We start from the raw sequence: 21,603 nt of genomic DNA on the forward strand, positions 1-21,603 counted from the left end.
CAAGTACAGTATCCCTTGGGACTTGGCAGCAGGAGGGCTGGAGCCGAGGTGGGTGGGCCTGAAAGAAGGTGGCAAGGCTGGGATGACTCCTCCAGTCTCCTTGGCAGGCCTCTGCAGAAGGAACCCTATAAATAGCAGATGGCCCCAGGCCTCTCATCACCTCCACTCACATTGGCAACTCCAGCAACTGCTTGTGAGAGCTTCCCTCATTCCCTCAGTCAGAGGGCTTATCCCCTCACCCCTGCCCTGCTAGCTTCTCCTCAGGGACCATACTTCCACTTCCTTTTCCAATAGCCACAGCCTATTGGCTTAGGCTGACTGCATGCTAAGCACTTCCCAATCTTAATTCCCGGGCCCAGTGGTGCAGTCTTTACTGGTTTAGTGGTAGAAACTAAGCCATGTTTTCATGGCCTGGACACCGCACAGCCAAGGTTCTGACCCCGAAGCCTTTGCCCCCGTTCACTGCACTGCAGACTGCCGCACTCCCAATGTCTCCATGCTGGTTTCTCTGCTAACGAAGAAGCCGAGAGATTCAGTCATTGTCTCGTTGCATCCCTAAATAAGAGGGAGACTCCAGGGTCTGGCAAATGAGCTGAGTCTCACTTTCCCTTGTACCCTGACTTGGTTGCAAAGTCCAGTGTGAGTCAGGGTAGTCACTGGATGCAGTTTCCTCAGCCTATTGCAGACAGCTCGGTTTCAGTTTCTAAAAAGTTGTGAATTCAAATCAAAACGAAACCAAATCCAGATGCCAGAGGGAAAGAGAAATGTGCTGAACAACATAGCTTCCCGTCCTGGGGCCCAGAGCAGAGTGCTCCATTTACAACACAGACAGTTTTTTACGCCTATTTCTTTGCTACTTGTGGTAGGGTCTTGATAAATGCTGAGGTTATGTACCCAGTCGGTGCTGCTCTGGTCTATGAACTCAATCTTTGTGTTCATACTGTGTGACAGGCTTGTCTTCCTTCCCTCCTCCGACTTTGCCTGCTCTATACTCCCAGGGCTGGGCTGTCTAAAGGGAACACAGTAGACTGGGGATGGAATTGTTGGTAGAACATTTGCCTATGCTTATGACCTTAGGTTCAACCTCCCGTACTACAGAAATTGGGGCAAGAGATGTAGATCCCCTCTGTGCTGTGGTCATAAGCCTGCAGTTTGGGTTGGGATGCGAGATGTGGGGCACAGTCTGGCCTGTAGGCCACCTTTCTCTAGCAGTGGGGGTAGAGGTAGAGGTGGAGAGGAGAAACCAAACCTTTGGTTTCTCTTTCCAATGCTGGGAAACGCTCTCCCTGGTCAGTGTGTGTGATTTTGAAAGTGCTCTTTGCCCAACACTCCTTGACAGGGGGTGGGGGTGGGGAGTGGGGGGTGTGTGCATGGTCCCCGTATGGGAGGGATTGGATGGTTGTGGGATAAGATGAAGCAGAGAAGACTGGCCAGTGCAAAGGCCCTATAAACACGGGCAATCTTAGGGTTGCTGAACAGCATCGCAGGTCCACTAGGGCCACTAGCCAGCCATGTGGTAGGGACAGAACAGAGCCTGGACCAATGGTCACCAATGGTCTCCAGCAAGGGAATGGGGGTGGGAAGAGACTCATTTTGCTCCCTGAATCACACCAGGGACTGAATATGAAAGTCTTGAACTTTCAGCCAGTGCTGTGGCTGATTTTTTACCTCCAGTCTCGCGTCTGACAGGGTGGCGTGTACCCACACATGTAACCATTGATTGGTATTGCTTGTGACACATTAAGTGCTACTTTATTAGTTTTCAAAAACAACAAAAAGCAAAACTGCTCACTCAAGGATAGTCTTCCAGGGTACAAGCTTTAATCATGTTGCATAGAAATTGCTGCAAGGACACGTTCCTGTTGCCAGCATCTTCCCAACATCCCCTAGTGATGGCTGTCTCCATTTGGGATCAAATGGACACAGGAACAACGTGGAGTGTCTTACTTGTATCTTCGCCCTAAAAGTTAGAAATGGAAAAGGGGCCATTAATACAGGATTCCCATTCTCTCCTCCATCTAGAAGCCAGTGCCCTCCTGGGCAGCCCGTGGCCCTCTTCCCTGCTCCCAGGCTGTAGAGACTTCTACTATTCCACTGGGCAGGTACCTGAGCTACGCCTCTTAGTTCGGTATGTCCGCTTCCGCCTCCTGACCGCCTTTCTCTTGTTCACCTTCCCTTCCAAGGTCTTCCTGTTCTTGGAACAGCCGCTGCGATATTTAGGTGAGTGCTGGGAGTGCATGGTTAGTTTGGGGTGCTTCGATGGCGGGCTGGGGCTGGAGCTGGAACTGGAGCTCGGGTGGCCTGCCTGGTTGCAGCTCCGGCAGTGGTGGCTGCAGCTGCACTGGCTGCAGGGGTGGCCTGGGGACCGAGAGGGATGAGGGTGGGTGGAGGAAAGGCTCTGCATCTTGGTGTCCATGGGAGGCCCCAACCGGAGGGGCAGAGATCTCCTCCTCCTCCTCTTCTTCCAGCAGGCCCAGCTTTGGGGAGCCCCCACGGCACCTAGTTATATAGCTTGGCCAATTATGATGGCACAGGCCACAGAGGGTGACAGGTATGGCAAAGCCCTGCCCATCGCCCTCTCCCCAGGGCGGGGCAGTTTTCAGGGCTCTGTGGGTCAGATTGTGTTGAGGTCACATCTCAGATTCGCAGCTAGCTTCTTGTTTCGTCCCTGTGCGTTCACCTCTCCATAGCCCAGTTTCCCAGCTTTGTGGGATGGAGATAATAAACCATTGGAAATATTAACAATTTGTATCATGAGGTTAGGTGAGGACCAGTTTGCGGTCAGTGCAACTGGTCCGTGCTTCAAGGCCTTGAGAGCAGCAGAACTCTCTTCCTTTCCACCTGGTCACCTGGTGCCCGGCCTACCATAAGAGGTATAACCAGTGAGTGGGCAGTGAGGCAGTGTGCCCTGACTGGGTAGCATCTTGGACCAAAGACTTGCAGAGTGACTAGGGGTTAGAATGGACCCACCTTCTCAGCCTTCCTAGGTGAGAAGTTGAGTGGCAGGTTCAAAGCCTAGTTTGCATTGAAGTCTGATCTTGGGTATGCCGTGAGGTTCCCTCAGTCTGATATGAGCCCTTCTATTCTTTTGAGCTAGGATGCCAGCCCTTGGGTCCTGGTAGCCTCCCAGTGGGACTCAGTGTTCAGTCTCTGTTCCAACCCGGAAAAGAAAAGGTCAGGTTGTAGTGATGCCGGTGTGCCCTGACGCCAGTGTTCTCTTCCCAATATCCAGCAGCTTTACTAGAGCCCTCTTGTGCTTCCTCAGCTCTGGCTCTGAGATACTGCCCACCCTGTGCCCACATGGCCCTGCCCCAGCTTCCGTACTGCACTATTCCTGCGGTACTGCCTCTCGTGATCAGCGTTTACTGGCAGGTGCCTCTCTCTGTCTCTCCCTCTCTCTTTCTCTGTCTCTGTCTCTGTCTCTCCCTCTCTCTCTCTCTCTCTCTCTCTCTCTGTGTGTGTGTGTGTGTGTGTGTGTGTGTGTGTGTGTGTGTAAAAACTCTGAGAAATGTTTTCTCTCCTTGAACTCGGCCAGTTCCTTTAACCACTGAGCCATTTAACTCATCCTTTGTTGTTTAGACAGTTTCAGTGAGCTGGCCTGGAACTCACTGTGCAGCTGAGGATGACACCGCCTCCCACGTGCTGGGATTTCAGGCGCATGCCAAGCTCTAAGTCAATTTCTTCATATACATACCAGAGGGCCCCTTGTGGAAACTGCCTGGTTTACTGAGCCCTGCCTATTCCACTCACCCTCTTCAGCCAGCTTGGCCTGGAAGCATCCCAGTGACTGCAAATGCAGGCTGGATAGCAGCTTCCCCTCCCCCGAGATCTGTGTCCCCATTCTCATAGCATGGAACTCACCGATACTGATCTGATTTGTGGAAGAAGCATTTGAAATGTATGGAGGCTATGAATCATGGGTTGTGCTAGACCAGCTGGGCCGGCCTTCACTTCCACTAGCAAGTATCCTCAGAGAGGCTAGAACTATCACAAGAGCCAGGATAGAACACTTGCCTGGCACATACGAGGCCCTGGGTTGATTCCAAGTGCTGCTAATTAAAGGCACAGGTTGGGGTCCTGTAGTCATACGCCCACAATTTCTGGAGCAGTGGCTGGTGGCACCTACATCATCTAGCTGTATCATCTAGACCCCTGTTCTGGGCAACACACCTTGAGAAGCTCTCCACATCAGCCTGGCTGTCCTTTCTGCTCACGCCCTTCGCTGTGTGGAAAGGAGGCTGGACCATACCTGAAGGGCCTCAGCGCTATCTTTTTCATAGTTCCCCCCCAACCCTCCCCAGACCCCTGGAGACCTTGTGTACTCATCATGGCCTTTTGACCTCCCCTGAGGACTCCCAATGGGTTCCACTACCCAGGTCCCCAGGGCCTAGAAGAGTTGGGAGGCTGGCTGGAGGAGGCCTCTGTGGCAGGGTAGATGAAAGTCAAAGGAAATCAGGCTACCTGGGATCAGGAAGGCTGCAGACTCTACCAGTGCAAGCACCAGGACCTGGGCCTTCGAAGTTTCCTGGGGTTGTGCTGCCTTGGCAGGAGGAAAGAGTTTCCTGAGCGGCCAGGAACTAACTTCCCAAGGAGGGGTGGGGCAGAAGAAGCAAATTAGACCTGTGTCTGAGCCTGTAATCTCAGCATTCAGAGGACGAGGCAGGAGGATTGCCTGAGTCAGAGCTACACAGAGTCTGCCTCGAGTGCCCCAAGCTCTGTGCCCAACACTTGGTGGCCATTCTCCAAGCACGCACATGAAGGGAAAGAGGGAAACCAGGAGAGTTCCTTGGAGACTCTTTATTTTCTGAATGTCCTCTTCCTCTGGAGTGGCGATGGGCACCCATCACCAGACAGGCCTCAGGATGGGTCAGGAGTGCTTCTGCTTGGGCTCGGGGCTTGGCTGGGCCACGGCATTGTCCTCAGTACTCTCCTGCTTCTCGGGCCCCAGCAGCAGCAGCTTGCCCTTCACCGGTATCTGCTCCTCCTCTTCCTCTTCCACCTCATCCTCCTCTTCCTCTTCCTCCTCATCTTCCTCTTCCTCCTCGCCCTCTGATGACAGGGAGAAGTTGTCTTGACTCACACAGGCCACGAGCTTCTTCATGGAGGACTCGTGGCCACGGCTGTGACCTGTGTTCTGGGCCGTGCCATGGCCAGTGCTGAGCTTGGCACAGCGGGAACCCATCACCCACTCCTGTCTCTCTGGACTAGGAGGGAGGCAGCTTGGGCGGTGAGAGGGTGTGAGGCTAGTGGGCGTGGCGCTGACGTCACAAACAGGTTCCAAGGCACCACCCTCTGGACCCTCCCCCACCCTGGAACTTGAAGCTGCACTGGCCACTATGAGCTGGGAGGGCCAATTGGACAGGAGTTATGTCAGGCAAACCTACTGCGTCTAGAAACTCAAGTGTGCCTAGTTTACGGTGGGAAGATGGCCTTACTTCCAGGACCTCTCCCAGTCCAGTCCCAAACTCGTTCGCTTCCCGGGTCCAGAGGTAGAATTCCTCTTTGGGGGAAATTAGCTTTTCACCATCCTTGCAAGGCTCAGGTTCCTCCCTGACAATAACTAGAAATGGTCCCTACTCCCTCCCCTCGGGTCCATGACGCTCGTGAAAAGGAGACAGCAGCCAGCGAGTCTTGTGTCAAGCTTTATTTGGCAGGTGGCTTTGCTCATTACTCAGATCTCGTGGCTTCTTGGCAGCTCAGGGTTCAGACATCAACATTGAACGGTGGTGTGACCTCGCGTGACGTTGCTCGGGCAGGTGGCTATTCCTTGGGCAGACGACTTCCTTGGCTCCAGGCAGGATGGATGGGCCTGGCGAGGCTTTAGTAGCGGTACCTCCTACACTTTCTGCACCTACATCTCCTCCTCCTTCGGCATCTTCTGCCGCCTTTGGGAAGGAAAGTTCTGGTTTGCTAGGCTACCTGGGAGGCAGCAGGGTTTGGATGGGGAGCATTCCTGCCTTGCTGGGCAGCAGCACAGGTGGTCAAGGTTCTGGGGTTCTTGGGTGCTTACCTCTACGATGCCGCCTCCTGTGGCGGCAGGAACGTCTCCGCCTCCTGCATGACCGGCGTCTCCTGTGGATCCGGTACAACTTCCTACGCGAGCAGCGCCGTCTGTGATGGTGGTGACCCCTATGTGTCCTCCCATAGTCCTCCACACGCTCTGGGCTCAGCCCTTGCCTCTGCCCCTGGTCTTTATGTCCATCGTCTTGCCCAGGCCCCTGGTGTGGATGCTCACTGGGGCTTCTTATTCGGTAGCGAACCATAGTGCCAGGAGATCAGGAGGTTCCGGGCTGAGGCTGCAGCTGACTGGATAGGAGGAGGAGGACGGAAGCCTCCCCACCTGCTCTTGGTGGTGATGATGGTCTGGTGTGGGGAGCTCTCTGGGGGTCATATATAAAGGGGAACCCCACTGTGACCTGGCGGCCCACCCCTGATTGTTCCCACCCTGCCCAGTCCCCTCTGTGAGGGCAACACAGGCAGGGTTTGCAGCACTGGCTCGCAGGTTGGGAGAAGGGGGCCAAGTTACTCGCCTTGCCTTAGAGCCGTTGTAGCTTTAGTATGAGACAGGGCTTCAACTTCTCTATCCTGGTCTGTTGCCTTGTTGCGTGGTCTGTGCCATTGTTGCAGTACCATGGCAGGCAAGCACTCTACCAACTAAATCACCTGCAGCCCCAGCCCCAGCCCCAGCCTCTGTCCTCACACTGCCAGGCAGTGGAAAAAGCTTCCCACCTTCTCCATGTACACTAAGGACACACTGAACTACTAAAACGTCCAAACAAGTGCCAGACATATTCTCATGTATCTTCCATGGGGGAAACTGAGGCACAAAAAGTTTGTGTTGATCAAGGTCACGGCTGAACCAGACAGAGTCAAGGCTGTGTTTCCCTCCAATGCTGGAATCCTATCATTGTTTTGGTTTGTGTAACCCTGGCTGTCCTGGGACTTGCTCTGGAGACCAGGCTAGCCAGGTCTGCCTGTCTCTTGCCCCATGTGCTAGGATTAAAGATGTGAGCCACCACACCTGACCCCTCAGGGCCTCTTCTCCTGAGGCATACTTGAAACAGTTCTTTAGTCTCATTTTAGCCCAGGCTATCCTTGATTTCTCTCATAATTGACGTTTAACCATAGGACATACTAGGACTTGAGACATAGTGTGCTTAGCATGTGCAAGGACCTAACAGCAAAAAAATTAAACTTGTGTAGTGAAACTTACGGGGGGGGGGTTGTACTTTTTATCTCCAACATGGTGGTTTTGGTACCTTGATCTTAACCATCATGGAATATTGGCTGAATTTCACCATAAACAGAGGGCTTCAAGATCTAGATTTTGCCAATGAGAGTGGCAGAGTATATCTAGCATACATAAGATCTTGGGTCACCAACACCGAAAACCAGGCACAAAGGATATTCAACAGGCCATCTGAAGTGTACAGAGGGTCCCCTGGTGGCCTAGAAGGTTCAGCTGAGCACAGGCTTGGCTCACGGCCCCTGTGCAGGCTCCTGCTGCCTTGCAGACACATGTTCCAGCCAGGGTCATCTGAACTCTGCATTCACACACAAATCAGTCCCAAGGATTGAGATCAAGAGAAGACCAAGCCTAACTGCTCAGGCCCTCATGGGCTTACCCAAGAAGGGATCGGTGATGGGCATTTCTGGTTAGCGAGTCTTGATGGCCTATCACACAGATCCATTGGGATTTCTTGTTCCCCAGTTTCTGACCAGTTAGATCTAACTCTGGAAACTCAACTGGCCTTCATATTTGATGTTCGTCTTGAGGGCCCTCGACTTTCCAACAGTCTTTGTGTGACTGGGGCCCAAGACCTCCCAGGTTAGGTGGCCCTCATGTCTGCTATCCACGGTGAGGCCCTCAGAAGCCCTTCTGGGGAGGGATCTGTAGAGGTGGCTGGGGGTAGATGTTGAGAATTGGCTGTTGACAGGTTTGAAACCTCTCCCACTTGACCAAAGACCCCCTTAGCCACATTCACCCACCCTTCGTAGAGCCCAAGAACTAAGAGGCATGAGTGGGATGAGTTTTCAACATTTATTGACAGGTGGCATTGTTCCTTAGCAGGCTCCTGTTTTTCATTGGATGGTGGCATTTTTCAAGATGTGGCGAGAGGCTCTTGAAGTCTGGTAAAATTCTCAGGCAGGAGTTTTGATGGACTTGCTATTTTGTGCATCTAGTATCTTTTACACCTCATGGTGTATGAGCGGCGGCGGCGGTAGCACCCTAGAGAGACAAGGTAAGTGAGGGGGGAATCTCAAGCTCTGCCCAGTCCCTGGACCGCCTGAACCCAGCCCAGCCAAACCCAGCTCCCTACTCACTTCGCCTCCTCCTCCGGCAGCATCTCCTCCGTCTGCGACATCTCCGCCTGCGACGGCGGCATCTGCTCCTGCTTTTGCTGCGGCAGCGGTATCTGGCCATGATGCTGGCTTGGCCGGGAGCTGGCTCAGAGCAGGGGGCACCACCTGGATCGAGCCAGCCAACCTGTGAGCAGGTGGAATTTTGCGGGCTGTGGCTGGCGAGCCTGCACCCTCTTCCTCTTATAGACGCAAGGGGCCCCTGGGGATTGTGAAGTCAAAAAAGGCCAGGACCTCACAGACCATGGCCAGTGAGGACCTGTACCATGTCCAAATATGGGCATAAGAGGGGGAGCAGGGTCTTGGCATCAGCAGTTGCTGAAGTGACTGAGGGGAGCACCTCCGTGAGCATTCAGTCATTCATTCACAGTGAGTGCTTGCCACACACACCTGCTTCCAGGCGAGGCCCCGACAGATAATCCAAGGCCAGGCAAGCAGGGAAACAGCCATGCAAAATTGGAACTGTGAAAAAAAGCACACATCTTCAGACTGCCCAGAGGATATTTGCTGAGGGAACTTGACCTTATGAAAGTTAGTGAAAGCCCCAGCGGGGCACTGACCAATGATTCCAGAGGGTCTCAGAGATGCAGGAAGAGTCAGCTCCGGTGAGAACACTGGAGCCCCTTAGGTAGCCACATGGGCTACATGGGTGCAGGTCATCTTTTGCACATTACCTGACAGGAGGTGACTGTGGGCAATGCTGCTGCCCCTGTGTGTCCAGGAGAAGTTCACTTCCTCTTGTGTTGATTTCACCTCGGCTGCTGTCCAGCCTGCAGAGGAAGCTGAAAGGCAGTTGGGCAAGAAGCAGAGGGAGGCCCAGCAGGTGAGGGAGGCCGCAATGGGAATTGGCCGAGATGGAATGTGACCTCCTCCAGGCCCCTGTGGACTTTAGGCTTGGCATCTGGTCACAGGAAAAGTGACATGGGATGAGACAGGCTAGGAAGCCAGAGACCATCGGTGTCCTGGCTCTGGGGACACACCAGTGGGCAGAGGAGTGATGGGCATGTTCTTGTTAGCTGCTTCTAGATATTTCTAAAGATGCAGAGAGGCCTGAAAGGGAGCAGTGAGCAGATTGATGGGGATGTGGACACGAAGCCGATATGGGGATGAGGAAAGCCTCCAAACCACCTCCCTCCTTATCAAGGACTCTGGTTTGCACTCTGTCTTCAAGTTCTGAGAGTTGTCTCCCCAGGGGTTCCCAGGACAACTGTGCATTTGTGGACTGAAAGCTTCCAAGCAAGGAACTGAGCAGAGGATGGGAGTCCAGCCGAGGCTTTGCTTGTGAATTCCAGCCCTATACCTGGGTGTTTCTCACACGTGACCTACCTTTTTTTTTTTTTCCCTCTAATTCCATAGCTCAGAACTTGAATTTTCAAGTTTATTTATACAAAGGTGGACTAAAGGCTAGCCATGGCCTTCTGGAAACCCAGCCACACTCACCACCACACACGGGAGGGGTAAGTTACTGTCTGGTTAAAGAACAGTCTCAGGCACCTCCTAGCCACCGCCTATGATCTTCCACGTGGCTTCAGAGGTTCAAGTCTAGGAGAAAATGAGGCTCTACGGAAGTGGAGTGTACTCCAGAAGGAGAGCGAGCCCAGGCTCCCCACATCCAGCTCACAGAGAGGTGTCTGAAGATCAAACCATTAAGGGCTGCAGAGGGTGAAACCGAGGCTAGGGTCAGTGCTCACTGAATGACTCCTCCTCCATCAGCTTGGGGTTCTATGCAGGGTTCATACTTAGGGGGTGGACATTGTGTTTCCTCAAGATATCATGTCTTCACCAGCCATTGAAACCTCCACACTGGAACTTCCCCCGACCCTACCCTGGCCCCTGCTGTCAATTTATTTGTCAGAGTGGATTAGTGGGTGCTTTATACTTTGCGTTACTAGTTGATTTTCTTGTTGCTGTTGCAGAATGCCTAACAGATGCAGCCTCAGGGACAAAGGGTGTTTATTGTGATACTTTGAATCCCAGTCTCGGGGTGGGGGGGGGGGGTTCAACCCACAACGGCAGGGGAGAGATGGCAGCTGGGGTGGTTCTGTCTGCAGTAGTGGGAGCTTGTAGTGTGGTGTGATGGTTGATACTGTCGACTTGACGGGACCTAAAATACTTAGGAGACAGATCTTTGAGCATGTCTGTGTGGGCATTTCTAGGTTAGGTTAACCGACATAGGAAGACGCATTCTGAAGGTGGGCAACTCCTTGACTGAGCACCAGTGTTCACTTCTCTGCTTCCTGACTGCAGTTGTGATGTGAACAGCTGCCTCCCCCACCAAGGTGGGCTGCACCCTCCTCACAATGACCCAGACAGACGCCCCCTTCAGGTATTTTGTCACAGTGATGCAGACAAGTGAGCGTGTGACTCTTCACATCCTCATGGATCAGGAAGCAGAGACCTTTAGATCAGAATTGGAAGTGGGCATAGCCTCCAAATGCCACCCTAGTGACCCTAGGGTGCTTATGGTAAGCCTCGGTCTCTGGCTTCCATCTTTGGAGGCCCCATCCCTGTGCCCACCAAGTCTTGACCCCTCCCCTGAGGAGGGTCAAAAAACGAGCTCACCAAAATCTTGACCACGCCCTCAGTCTATTTAAACTGCTTCCCTGGAAAGTTTCCTCATAGTCTCTTTTCCTTCCTCCTGGTGGTCGTGTTAGCGGCCTCCCAATTCCCCCTCAGGGCCACCCGAGAGCGCAGGAATCCCATTAAACCTGGATATTTCTTAATTTGGCTTGTTGTGATTTGGCTTTATTGGGATTTTTGCGTCGGCAGAGAGCTCGCATTAGGAAAAGTTCCTAACACGTATCCCCAAAATTCCATAACCTCTCAAGATGGTGCCACCGTCCAGGGACCAACTGTTCACACATATAATTTCTGTCACTTCAGATTGTGGCAGGTCATGGACCCTCCTAGATCTTCCAGAATCATCTCGTATTACCTGGTCTGACCCAGGTAACCAGACCACATCTCCAGGCAGCACCCTCAGAGTGGTATTAGAGACCAAGAAGTGTCATAGGGTGCTAACCACGGGAACTGCTGCTTAGATGTCCTCAACAGTGAGTTGCTGTGTGTGCCCCACGGCTAGAAATTTTTCTAGATACACGAAAGTGTGTGTGGTTATTTCCGCATATGTAACTGGGACCGTTCATTGTGACTGGAACCCTGACTGCATTGAAAGTCAAAAAAGGTGTCTGTGAGGGAGTTCTCAGAGCAGATTAGAGCCAGAGGGGGCCCCTACATGAGTAGTTCCACTGTGGGACTGGGGAAGATGGAGCTGGGTTAGAGGAAGTGGTTCACTGGTGATAGGACCTTTCCTGTGCTCCCACCCTCTCAGCTTCCTATCTGACTTGGGAGATGGGGGGCTAGTGTATAGAATTTCACATAATTCTGCTAACCATAGTGTTCTGTCCAAGCCTATGAGACAAGTGACCGTAGTAGTGACTTTGTGGGCTCCAAAATGCTGGTGACAGGTGTGGGCTACAAGTCACCCATCCATTGTGATTTCAGTAAAGCCTTTGGGCAGCAGAGCACCATCAGAGAGCTGAGACTGCAGCATGGGGCTAGAACCCAGGTCTCAATATGCTGGCGAAGGACTGCCACAGAGCTACAGCCCCGGTCTTCCTTCCTCTCCTCTCCTCCATGAATACTGATTCCTCCTGTTTCCAGGCCCACCTTCCTGCGATTGCATATGTGTCTTCCGCAGCACTGGTGTCGTCACCCTCTGGGGTCTTCAAAGCTGAGTGTCTGCAAACGATGGGCAGGGATGGGCTTAGCCCAGCATTATGCCCTATGCATCATACACACACACACACACACACACACACATACACACACACACACACACACACACACACACACACACACACTGGCTGTATTTACTGAGATGGGTGGGAGCGAGGGAGAGAAGAGAGAGGAGAAAATGGGACTTTATGAACCTATGCGGAGGAGGAAAGGAGATGACAGCCTCTCTGGCAGTCCCAGTGCTGGGGGCTTCTTCCTCTTTTGCTCTGCATTCCTTACATGGGTAATTGAAATTATAGAGGCCAAGCCAAGAATCATCTCCCCAGGATCTATGCATAGCACCCACTCATCCAACAGGAGGGAGAGGGCTTTGAACTGACTGTTTTTCTAAGTAGCTAAGGATGACCTTGAACTCCTGACCCTCCTCCCTCCCGGTGGTAGTTTTGAAAGGCGCAGAACCCTAAAGGGAGTGCTACTATTAGGAGGTGTGGTCTTGTGGAATATGTGTGGTCTTGTTTGGAGGAAGTATGTCACTGTGGAGGCGGGCTTTGGGGTCTCATATATGCCGAAAATACTGTCCAGTGTTACACACCACTTCCTATTGCCTGAAAGATGTAGGACTTTCAGCTAATTCTCCAGTGCCTTGTCTGCCTGTGCACTGCCATGTCCCACCATGATAATGAACTGAACCTCTGAACTGTAAGCAACCCCAATTGAATGCTTTCCTTTCTAAGAGTTGCCGTGGTCATAGTGTCTCTTCACAGCAATAGAAACCCTCACTAAGACACTCCACTTCCCCAGTGCTGGGGTTATAGGCATGTACAACCACAACAGATGTTTAAACTTGACTTACACATAAAGCTAGTCCGTATCAATAGAGAACCACGTGATGGTCCCATGTGTGTTCACACTGAAGTGCTTAAACCACAGTAAAGCTATCTACTTTCCTCACATATCTATCATGTCATTTTCGTGTATGTGCACGTGGGCCATGTTTGCATGTGCTCAGGTATCCGTGTGTGAGAGCATATGTACTTGTGTGAGTACATGTGTGTGTGCCTGCAAAGCCAGATGTCAACACTGAATACTGTTCCTTGGGATCCATCTCCCCAACTCATGTCATTTCTCTATAGTAGGAGCATTTGCTCTTCTTTCTTGTGAGCGTTTAAGGGCATGCAGTTTGAGAATAAGAAAGAAAAGTGTGGGTGACACACACACTCAGTCCAGCACTCAGGAGACGGGAAGATCTCTGAGCTCCATGCCAGCCAGAGCTACATAGTCAGTCTACATAGACCCTGTCTCAAAAAAAAAAAAAAAAGAAAGAAAAGGAAAGAAAAGAAAGAAAGAAAGAAAGAAAAGAAAGGAAACAAAGGAAACAAACCAAGCATACTGACTAGTGCCTATAATCCCAACACTGAAGGTTGAGGCAGGAGGATTGCCACAAATCCAAGAACAGACTAGCCTACACAGTGAGACCTTGGTTTTTGTTTTGTTTTGTTTTGTTTTTTTTAGAGAAAAAAAGCGTGCAGATGGCTCAGTGTATAAAAATACTTGGTTTGCAAGCATGAGGATTAGAGCTTGGACCCTCAGAGCACACATAAAAGCGAGCGAGGCAGGTATAGCCACCCATCCACCTGTAATCCCAGCACTCAGGAAGCAGAGACAGGAGGCCCCTGGGGACAAGATGACTAGTTAGACTAGTGGAATTGGTAAAGTCTGGATTAATAGAGAGACCCTGCCTCAGTAAAGTGGAGTGTGACTGAGCAACCTCAGGCGCTCACACATGCTCACACATGCACATATGCATACCTACACACATACATGTGGACACACATATCCAGACATGCACATCACACACATGCAAGCAAACAGTAAATAAGAGAACAAGGAGCAGGGTCTGGAGAGGGCTCAGTCTCCAGGATTCCGTGGGGAGAAAACGACTCCCACGAGTTCTCTCATCTCCACGTTCCCGCTGCAGTCCCTTCATAAACACACACAGCACACCAAAGAAGTGATGGTGTCATAAGAATTAAGAAAACAAAGCCAAGAGGAAGCCCAGTGTCCTGGCTCCAAATTGTAACCCCAGCATTTGGGAGGCAGAAACAAGATTCTCAAGTTTCAAGCTAGTCTGGGCAGCACAGTGAGACCCTGTCTCAAAAAAGCAAGCAGAAGCGGAAAACGACCTTGAAGGAATCCACTGCCCTGGTAGGCAGCCCCTGTGAGTCCCTCAGGGTTGAGCCAGCTGGGCTCTGTGGCCCTGCACGCTCACAGGTCCCGTAAGACACTCTTCTGACAGGAAAGAGAAATGCAGTGGCCAGCTGAGGTTCATTTGCGCTGGCCTGCCTGTGGGCCCCGCCCGCCCACCTGCCAGGTGTGCCTGCTTTGTGGTTGGCTGCTCTAAGGGAGAGGCCAGCAGCAGTTCCATCCGGCCCTCTGCTCAAGTGCACAGTGTTCTGCACCCCATGGCTGACTGCAGAGTCTGGGGACACCACACAGTGCCCACAGCCCCAGCCGCAAACTCCTTCCAACAGCAGCCTGCTGCAGGAACTCAGTGTGAGCCAGGGCCTCAGTTTCTTCATCTGCAAAAGGGTACAGGACCCTTTTCTTCCACTATAGTAATAGAAATATCTGTGCTGGGGTGTTAGTGTATGGGATGTCGGAACAAGAATGCAGAAATACAAATGGCTTAAGAGGGACTATTGTTCTGCATTAAAATAGAAGAAAACAAGCCAAACCCTGCTCAATATGCTTGCTTATCTGAAAAGAGGGAAGCTGGGCTGAATACACACTGCATCTCCTATTGCCATCCAGGTTGGGTTACGGAAGGGGAATGAACACAAGACACACAGCCTTTGTCCTACAGGTCACAACATGTGTGAGTAGTCTCTGCAGCTAGAAAACAAAAACATGCAATGAGAGCTGAAATCTCTGAGGCCCATTTAGAATGGCACTTCCCAAGCACCCATGAGGAGATCCTTCGGCGACACCCTTGAATATGGGTCCCCAGGCCCAGACACAGGGTTATGTGTTTAGGAACTGTGAAGAAGGGGGGTGTACCGCTTGTCTCCCACACCTCTGCTGTCCAGGAAAAGGTTTAGGATTGGTGTCACCATCTCCAGTCCAAGGAGTTAGAGTGGCACGCAGCCCCAAACCCTGGAAATGCTCATGTTAGGTGGGCCTGCTGAGGCTGGCACAGATGAACCAGCTGTGCACCCGGGAGAGCGGGCTGCAGCTCCCTGGACCTGGAAATGTGAACAAGCCCTGAGGTAAAACTTTGACAGATGAACACAACTTTCTCCAAGGCAAAGGCCAATGAGGTTCTTGGCTGCAAACTCCAGTTCTGGGCCAGGGAGCACAAGAGAAGGGAAGAAAGCTAACTCTGGCAGAGTTAGGCAGGCGAGCCTGCCTGAGCTTCCATTTCCTCACCCAGCAGGGTGAGCAGTGCTAATTTCACAAGCTTCATATAAGGGTAGAAAGCAACATAACAGGCTGGCAGGTGTACAGGAGGCAGGGGACTGTCCCTGCTTTGCCGGTGCTGGGTATAGTACTTGACTTCTCTTTGATAACTCAGGCAGTAAAGCGTTCACTTCCCCAGTGTGAGGACCCTGCATCTAATCCCAGAACCTACATAAAAAGCCAGGTGTAGTGGCACACCTATAATCCCAGCACTGGGGAAGCAGGGCAGGAGGTTGCCCATGGCTTGCTGGCCTACTCCGTGGTGTCCAGTTTCAGACCCTGTCTCAAAAACTAAGGAGGAAAATGATTCTGGAAGACACCAGATGCCTGGCTCTGCACCCATGTGTACACAAACTAAATAAAAGTCCACATTCCATCAATTCTCATTGAGTGTTATTGATGTGTCAGGAGACATCAGTTTCGTCTGTCAAGAGACCATAGTGATGGTTCTAGCCTCAGAGGAGTGTTGGGAGGGCTCAGTGGTTGACTCTTTAAGGCCTCCCAGATGTTGGTAAGGAGCACAGGCATAGCTGACCTGTCAGGTGGGTTTTGAAACTCTTTTCTCAGATGGGCCAAGCTCTCCCATCTCCCATCTCTCAGCTTTATTGTGGAATATTAGTTTAAGACATGTTACATTCTTTTATGCTGTGGAACATTTCTTTAATGATATAAAATATAATGATTCTTTTGTGTTGCATTTGTTTAACTCTGTAAAGCTGTGTTACTTTGCCTGCCTAAAACATCTGATTGGTCTAATAAAGAGCTGAATGGCCAATAGCTAGGCAGGAGCAAGGATAGGTGAGGCTGGCAGGCAGAGAGAATAAACAGAAGGAGAAATCTAGGGAAATGAGGAGCACAAGGAAAGGAGAAGGCAAGGAGGACGCCAGGGGCAGCCACCCAGCCATATAGCCAGTCATGGAGTAAGAAATAAAGATACATAGAATAAAGAAAGCTAAAAATCCCAGAGGCAGAACATAGTTAAAGAGAAATGGGATAATTTAAGTTAGAAAAACTGGCTAGAAACAAGGCAAGCTAAGGAAAGGCATTTATAAGTGATAAGTTTCCTTGTATTTATTTGGGAGCTGGGCAATATCCTTGCCAGTCACATCTGTACACCCCTGCCTCCCTCCATGCGAGGTCACGATCAGAATGTTAGGGGCCAGAACATTGACAAATCTTTGGGGTCCTACTATATGTGAGATATAGATAAATGCTCAAAGGGACCAGAGGAAGCTGCCAGGGAGGCAACTGGATGTTCCCACAGCACAGCTGTAGCGTGTGACCACACATGGGGCACATCCACAGGCACTCCCTCTATAAAACCCACAGGTTTAGGGAGACACCAGAGTGCTCCAGTTTTGAGGGTATCTCAATAAACACTGGCAGGCTGGAACAGTGGGTCCCATCTCTGAGGACTCTGCTGAGGCTTCAGGAGTCTGCTGTGTCTGACAAGTCGTCAAAGCTGAGATCTGGTGGCTTCAGCCTTTCTCCTCCCTTCTTTGGCCTGGAGGGCCTCCACCCTCACCCTTACACCTCTAGACCTCACTGTGCACACCCCCGGACTCTTTCAGACCCTGGAGTCTAAATTCTGCTGCTGCCTCAGGGTCTCTGCACAGGCTGTTCCATCTTCCTGGAACGTCCTTCCTCACCTTTGTGTCGGTCTGGTTGTATCCACCGAGACGTGGTGAAAGGTGACGAGCCTGTCCTACAAGCTCAGGCATTGCCACTTTGACGCCCACTCCCAGTCCTGCCTCACCAGTGGATCAGGACTGATGGGTGCCTGGCCTTCCCTCCCCATCTATTTGCTGCCTCCTCCACATGCCATCTTGGCACAGTTCACCCCAATGCTGCGCCGGGGCTCAGAGGAGTGCGCCAACCGTGTGGCTCTGATTGCTCTCCCATAGGCTCAGAGCTCAGTGGCAACTTTCAAAGAATCCCCAGAGTTGGAAGCAAACTGTGGTCCCTGCAAAATCATGTTCCTGGGAACAGGGTCCCATGCAGTACACAGATTCTCAGTGAGGCCGGCATTGCTGTAGGACCAAGAGACATCTCTGTGTTCGAAGTTGCAGTGAAGAGTCAAGTATGAGATGGCACAGAACTTGAGGCTAGCCTGGGTTAGAGCTTGAGGCTAGCCTGGGTTAGAGCTTGAGGCTAGCCTGGGTTAGAGCTTGAGGCTAGCCTGGGTTAGAGCTTGAGGCTAGCCTGGGTTAGAGCTTGAGGCTAGCCTGGGTTAGAGCTTGAGGCTAGCCTGGGTTAGAGCTTGAGGCTAGCCTGGGTTAGAGCTTGAGGCTAGCCTGGGTTAGAGCTTGAGGCTAGCCTGGGTTAGAGCTTGAGGCTAGCCTGGGTTAGAGCTTGAGGCTAGCCTGGGTTAGAGCTTGAGGCTAGCCTGGGTTAGAGCTTGAGGCTAGCCTGGGTTAGAGCTTGAGGCTAGCCTGGGTTAGAGCTTGAGGCTAGCCTGGGTTAGAGCTTGAGGCTAGCCTGGGTTAGAGCTTGAGGCTAGCCTGGGTTAGAGCTTGAGGCTAGCGTGGGTTGCATGAGACTTTATCTCCAAAATCCAACCAACCCCAGTGGTAATGAAAATGGTGTAAGTGCTGCTTTCCCCCTTTGCCTTCATTTTAACCTTCTTGTCAGAGCATCTGGGGACACTGAGCAACAAAAGACAAGGGCTCGGAGCTGCTCCCATGGTGCCAAGACTCCACTAATACTTCTGGAAAGTCGGATTCCCCCTTATAGGTTTTGAATCCCCCACCCTGGTTAATGGAAACCCACCACTGCCAATGTAATAAACCAATCAAACCAAATTAATAAATCCAGGTTTGATGAACAGAAAAAAGCACTCCTGGGTGACCCTCAGGAGGGCAGGAGAGGTATCACATGGCAAATATGGCTACCAGGTCTTAAGTAGCCCAAGGAGGGGCTGACTTTTGGTGTGCTTTCTCAGGGGTGGAGTTTGAAGAGGGCAGCTCCAGGGCCACTGCTTGGCACCCTGAGAGTGGGGTTTGGAATGGGAGGAGCGAGACCTGAGTGTAGAATGGAGCCCCAAGCTGGAGATCCCAAACATTCCAACCTTTTGGGATATATATGGGCGCCACCATAGGGCTTTCCACCTAAACATCCACCTCAGCTGTCTGTAGGCCCTGGGTCCCTGAACTTAAGAGGAGCAGTATCAGCCTGAAGTGATAGCACATTCCTCTAATCCCAGCACTTGGGGAAGCAGAGGTAGGCATATCTCTGTGAGTTCAAGGCCAACCTGGTCTACAAGCAAATTCCAGTGCTATACATAGAAACCCTGTCTCAAAAAGACAAACAAAAACAAAAAAGAAAAAAAAGAGGTATAGTGTCTACCACCTGGACTGGAGGAAAGTCTCAGGCAGTGAGTGTCACCTGGAAGTCGGTGCAGAGGTGGTGCCCTTTCCTGGCTCGCCAGACACATGATGGAACGTCATCCAACAATCAGGAGGAATGAAGTCCCAGGTCTGTGTCAGGGTCACGCTGGCAAATGTGAAGAACATCTCACGAGGCCAGCAGAGTGGTTTGGTCCCTATTTAAAGGAAGAGGCCAATCTCGAGAGAAGACAGGTAGGGAAGGGAATGATTCTAGATGGGCACAGGGTGTCTTTTAGGGGTTATGGAATGTTCTAGAGTTGACTATGATGCTTGTCACACAGCTCTATACATAGGCTAGGAACTTTTGGTGTGTATGTGCATGGGGTTACCGGGCATATGTGTACCTATACACGTGTAAAAAGCAAAGACTGATCTCCCCTGTCTTCTATCACCCCACCTTATTTTTGAGAGAAAAATCTGTGACTGAATGTGGAACTCTCTGATTGGCTGGGTGGACTGATGTGACTGAATGTGGAGCTCTCCTATTGGCTGGATGGACCATTGGATTACAGACCTACATTTGGCTTTGTACATGAGTGGTAGGGATCCGAATTCAGATTGTCAAGCTAGCATGGCAAGCACTTTACCAATCAAACCATCTCCCTCCCCAGCCCCGATTTTTTGTCTTTTTTTTTTTTTTTTTGAGCCAGGGTCTGGTGTATCCTAAGCTAGCCTTGAACTTGCTATGTAACTGGTTATGACCTTGAACATCAGGACCTCTTGCTTCCATATCCTGAGTGCAAGGACTTTAAACTTGTGTCACCATATTCGCTTATGCAGTACTGGGGATCCAACCCAGGGCTGAGTGCATGCTGGGCAAACACGCCACCAGCTGAGCTGCGTCCCCAGTCCCTAAAAGCCCCTTAATGGTCTAAGTATGCATCTCATAGATTATAGTTCAGTGAATATGTGGGAAAAAATTCCCAGCTCTCCTAGCTCCAAGCAGCTGCAAGGAAAGAAGAGGACCAATGTGCTTCGTAGGTGGTCACTGGCCCCTTCCCTACCCTTGGTAAAACACAGCCCTCTGGGGCCACCTCAGCCACAAAGCCTGAGAGGGCAGCCAGAGGGACTATAGAGCACTCAAGTGCACGGTCCCCTGCAGGAGAGGTGTGGCCTGGTGACACTGTGGGGTCTCCACTACTCCTTATGAGCTCTGTGTTTGCAAGCCCTCTATCCAGACCTTATGCTGGGGTCATGGAGTCACTGACCCCTGGGCCTGGGGGGCACAGGTTGCACTAAGTGAACGGATTATAACGACATGCTGTCCTGTTGGAAACCAGCTCTATAGAGCGTGTAAGGGCGTGTAGGGAGGAGCGAAGCGCAGGGAAGGTGGCCTGTTTGAAGATGCTGGGTCTCAGGACCTCCTCATCTCCTGGTAAGAGACTCTTGCCCAGCTTGGACTCTGGAACCCATGTCGTTTGCCTGTGGGAAGAGAAGCAGCCTTCCCATCTCGGTGTCTTCTGGGAACTGAGGAGAGCCTGGGGCATACTGCCATACTCCCAGAGAATGGCTGCTTGGAGACTCAGCTTTCTGAGTCTGGGATATTGTGTGCTTGGGGCTAGCTCCTGAGGGAGTCCACGATAGTGACAATAACAACAGCTGACACTCACTGAAGTGCTCTGTGCCAGGTCACTGCTGGATGCTCAGAGTCCACATAGTCTCTCACCAGCCCCTCAGGAAGGCTCTGAGCTTCTTTATATGTCCAGAGGATGCGAGTCAGGATGAGGGTGGCACTCATGGAAGGAGGTACCCTGTCTAAGGTTACACAGCCATTCTTTAATCCTGTCTGACCCTAGAACTCAGCCTCAGGCCCATTGTTCTGCCTGCCCCATTCCTTGTCACATCCGTGGGTGACATAATGGACTAGAAGGGTGCTGTTTGTAACCGTGCTGTGGAGAACGAGGGTGTGTGTGGGAGGGAGTGTCAGTGCCTGTCAGAAGTACATGCACAAACATAAAGTGCTCACGAATGCACATGGGGCCCCAATGTGACTGGTGCCACTAAAAGTGAGTCTCCAAAGGTCAAAGGTGGTAGTGCATACATGTGATCCCAGCACTTGGGAGACAGAGGCAGGAGGATTGGGAGTTCAGGATCAGTCTGACTATCTGAAACAATTCGGAGGCTCTGAAGTCTGTTCACCCCTTCTCCCATGTGAGAACACTTTGAAGACACTGTCTGTAACCCAGAAAGTAGAAACTAATGTACACTGGATCTGCCAGCACCTTGATCTCAGTCTTCTCAGTCTCTATACCTATGAGAAATAACTCTCTGTTGTCTTATATCCTGCTTGTGACATGTTGTTATAATGCCTGAACAAAGAATATAATTCAGCTCAGAGGGGCGGTGCGGGGAAAGACATTCTGACAGAGGCTTCATGATGAGCCTTGAAGACTATCTGCTAAGTGAAATAAGCCATGATTTACTATATAACTCAACTTATATATCTGTGTACTTAGTAAAAACAGGAGTACGGAATGAGAAAGTAGGATGGGGGTTGCCTGAGGCTAGAGGGAGGGACAGCGGGGTACTTTTGATGGACTTAGTGTTTCATTTTCACAAGATGAAGCATTCAGGAAACTGTTCACAGCAGTTCACAGCCTTAATCTGTGAGAATGGCTAATAAGAACTCATGTATTTTACTATCCTTAAGAGTCTCTCAATG

General features: G+C 51.3%; 3 protein-coding genes and 1 non-coding gene across 4 annotated transcripts; all 4 read right to left on the reverse strand.

Moving 5' to 3' along the window:
• Positions 1-1,799: 1,799 nt before the first annotated feature.
• Tnp2 (transition protein 2) lies at positions 1,800-2,488 on the reverse strand. Its single transcript, XM_048433433.3, has 2 exons — positions 2,107-2,488; positions 1,800-1,960 (listed from the first exon to the last, which is right to left on the reverse strand). The coding sequence occupies exons 1-2, from the start codon at positions 2,414-2,416 to the stop codon at positions 1,944-1,946; spliced, it is 327 nt and encodes a 108-aa protein (XP_048289390.1). The 5' UTR covers positions 2,417-2,488; the 3' UTR covers positions 1,800-1,943.
• A 2,294-nt stretch (positions 2,489-4,782) lies between these two features.
• Positions 4,783-5,541, reverse strand: Prm3 (protamine 3). The gene has a single exon (XM_048433205.3). It carries the CDS (start codon positions 5,180-5,182, stop codon positions 4,868-4,870), a length of 315 nt encoding a protein of 104 aa, XP_048289162.1. The 5' UTR covers positions 5,183-5,541; the 3' UTR covers positions 4,783-4,867.
• Positions 5,542-5,629: 88 nt separating this feature from the next.
• Prm2 (protamine 2) lies at positions 5,630-7,757 on the reverse strand. Its single transcript, XM_048433204.2, has 3 exons — positions 7,626-7,757; positions 6,011-6,380; positions 5,630-5,885 (listed from the first exon to the last, which is right to left on the reverse strand). Exons 2-3 carry the CDS (start codon positions 6,261-6,263, stop codon positions 5,821-5,823), a joined length of 318 nt encoding a protein of 105 aa, XP_048289161.1. The 5' UTR covers positions 6,264-6,380; positions 7,626-7,757; the 3' UTR covers positions 5,630-5,820.
• A 270-nt stretch (positions 7,758-8,027) lies between these two features.
• LOC125399672 (uncharacterized) lies at positions 8,028-8,519 on the reverse strand. The gene is made up of 2 exons (XR_015003482.1): positions 8,326-8,519; positions 8,028-8,230 (listed from the first exon to the last, which is right to left on the reverse strand). It is a non-coding gene; the product is annotated as an uncharacterized LOC125399672 (transcript).
• Positions 8,520-21,603: the final 13,084 nt, after the last annotated feature.

This window comes from Myodes glareolus, chromosome 9 (genome assembly GCF_982192425.1).
Source record: "Myodes glareolus chromosome 9, mMyoGla1.1, whole genome shotgun sequence".
Taxonomy (NCBI): Eukaryota; Metazoa; Chordata; class Mammalia; order Rodentia; family Cricetidae; genus Myodes; species Myodes glareolus.

Bases quoted from the DNA above. Each gene is read 5' to 3' on its own strand.
- Tnp2 (XM_048433433.3), bottom strand. From the start codon at position 2,416: ATGGACACCAAGATGCAGAGCCTTTCCTCCACCCACCCTCATCCCTCT.
- Prm3 (XM_048433205.3), bottom strand. From the start codon at position 5,182: ATGGGTTCCCGCTGTGCCAAGCTCAGCACTGGCCATGGCACGGCCCAG.
- Prm2 (XM_048433204.2), bottom strand. From the start codon at position 6,263: ATGGTTCGCTACCGAATAAGAAGCCCCAGTGAGCATCCACACCAGGGG. The intron at 5,886-6,010 runs GTAAGCACCCAA...TCCTTCCCAAAG, and splicing joins CAGGAGGCGGCATCGTAGAG to GCGGCAGAAGATGCCGAAGG.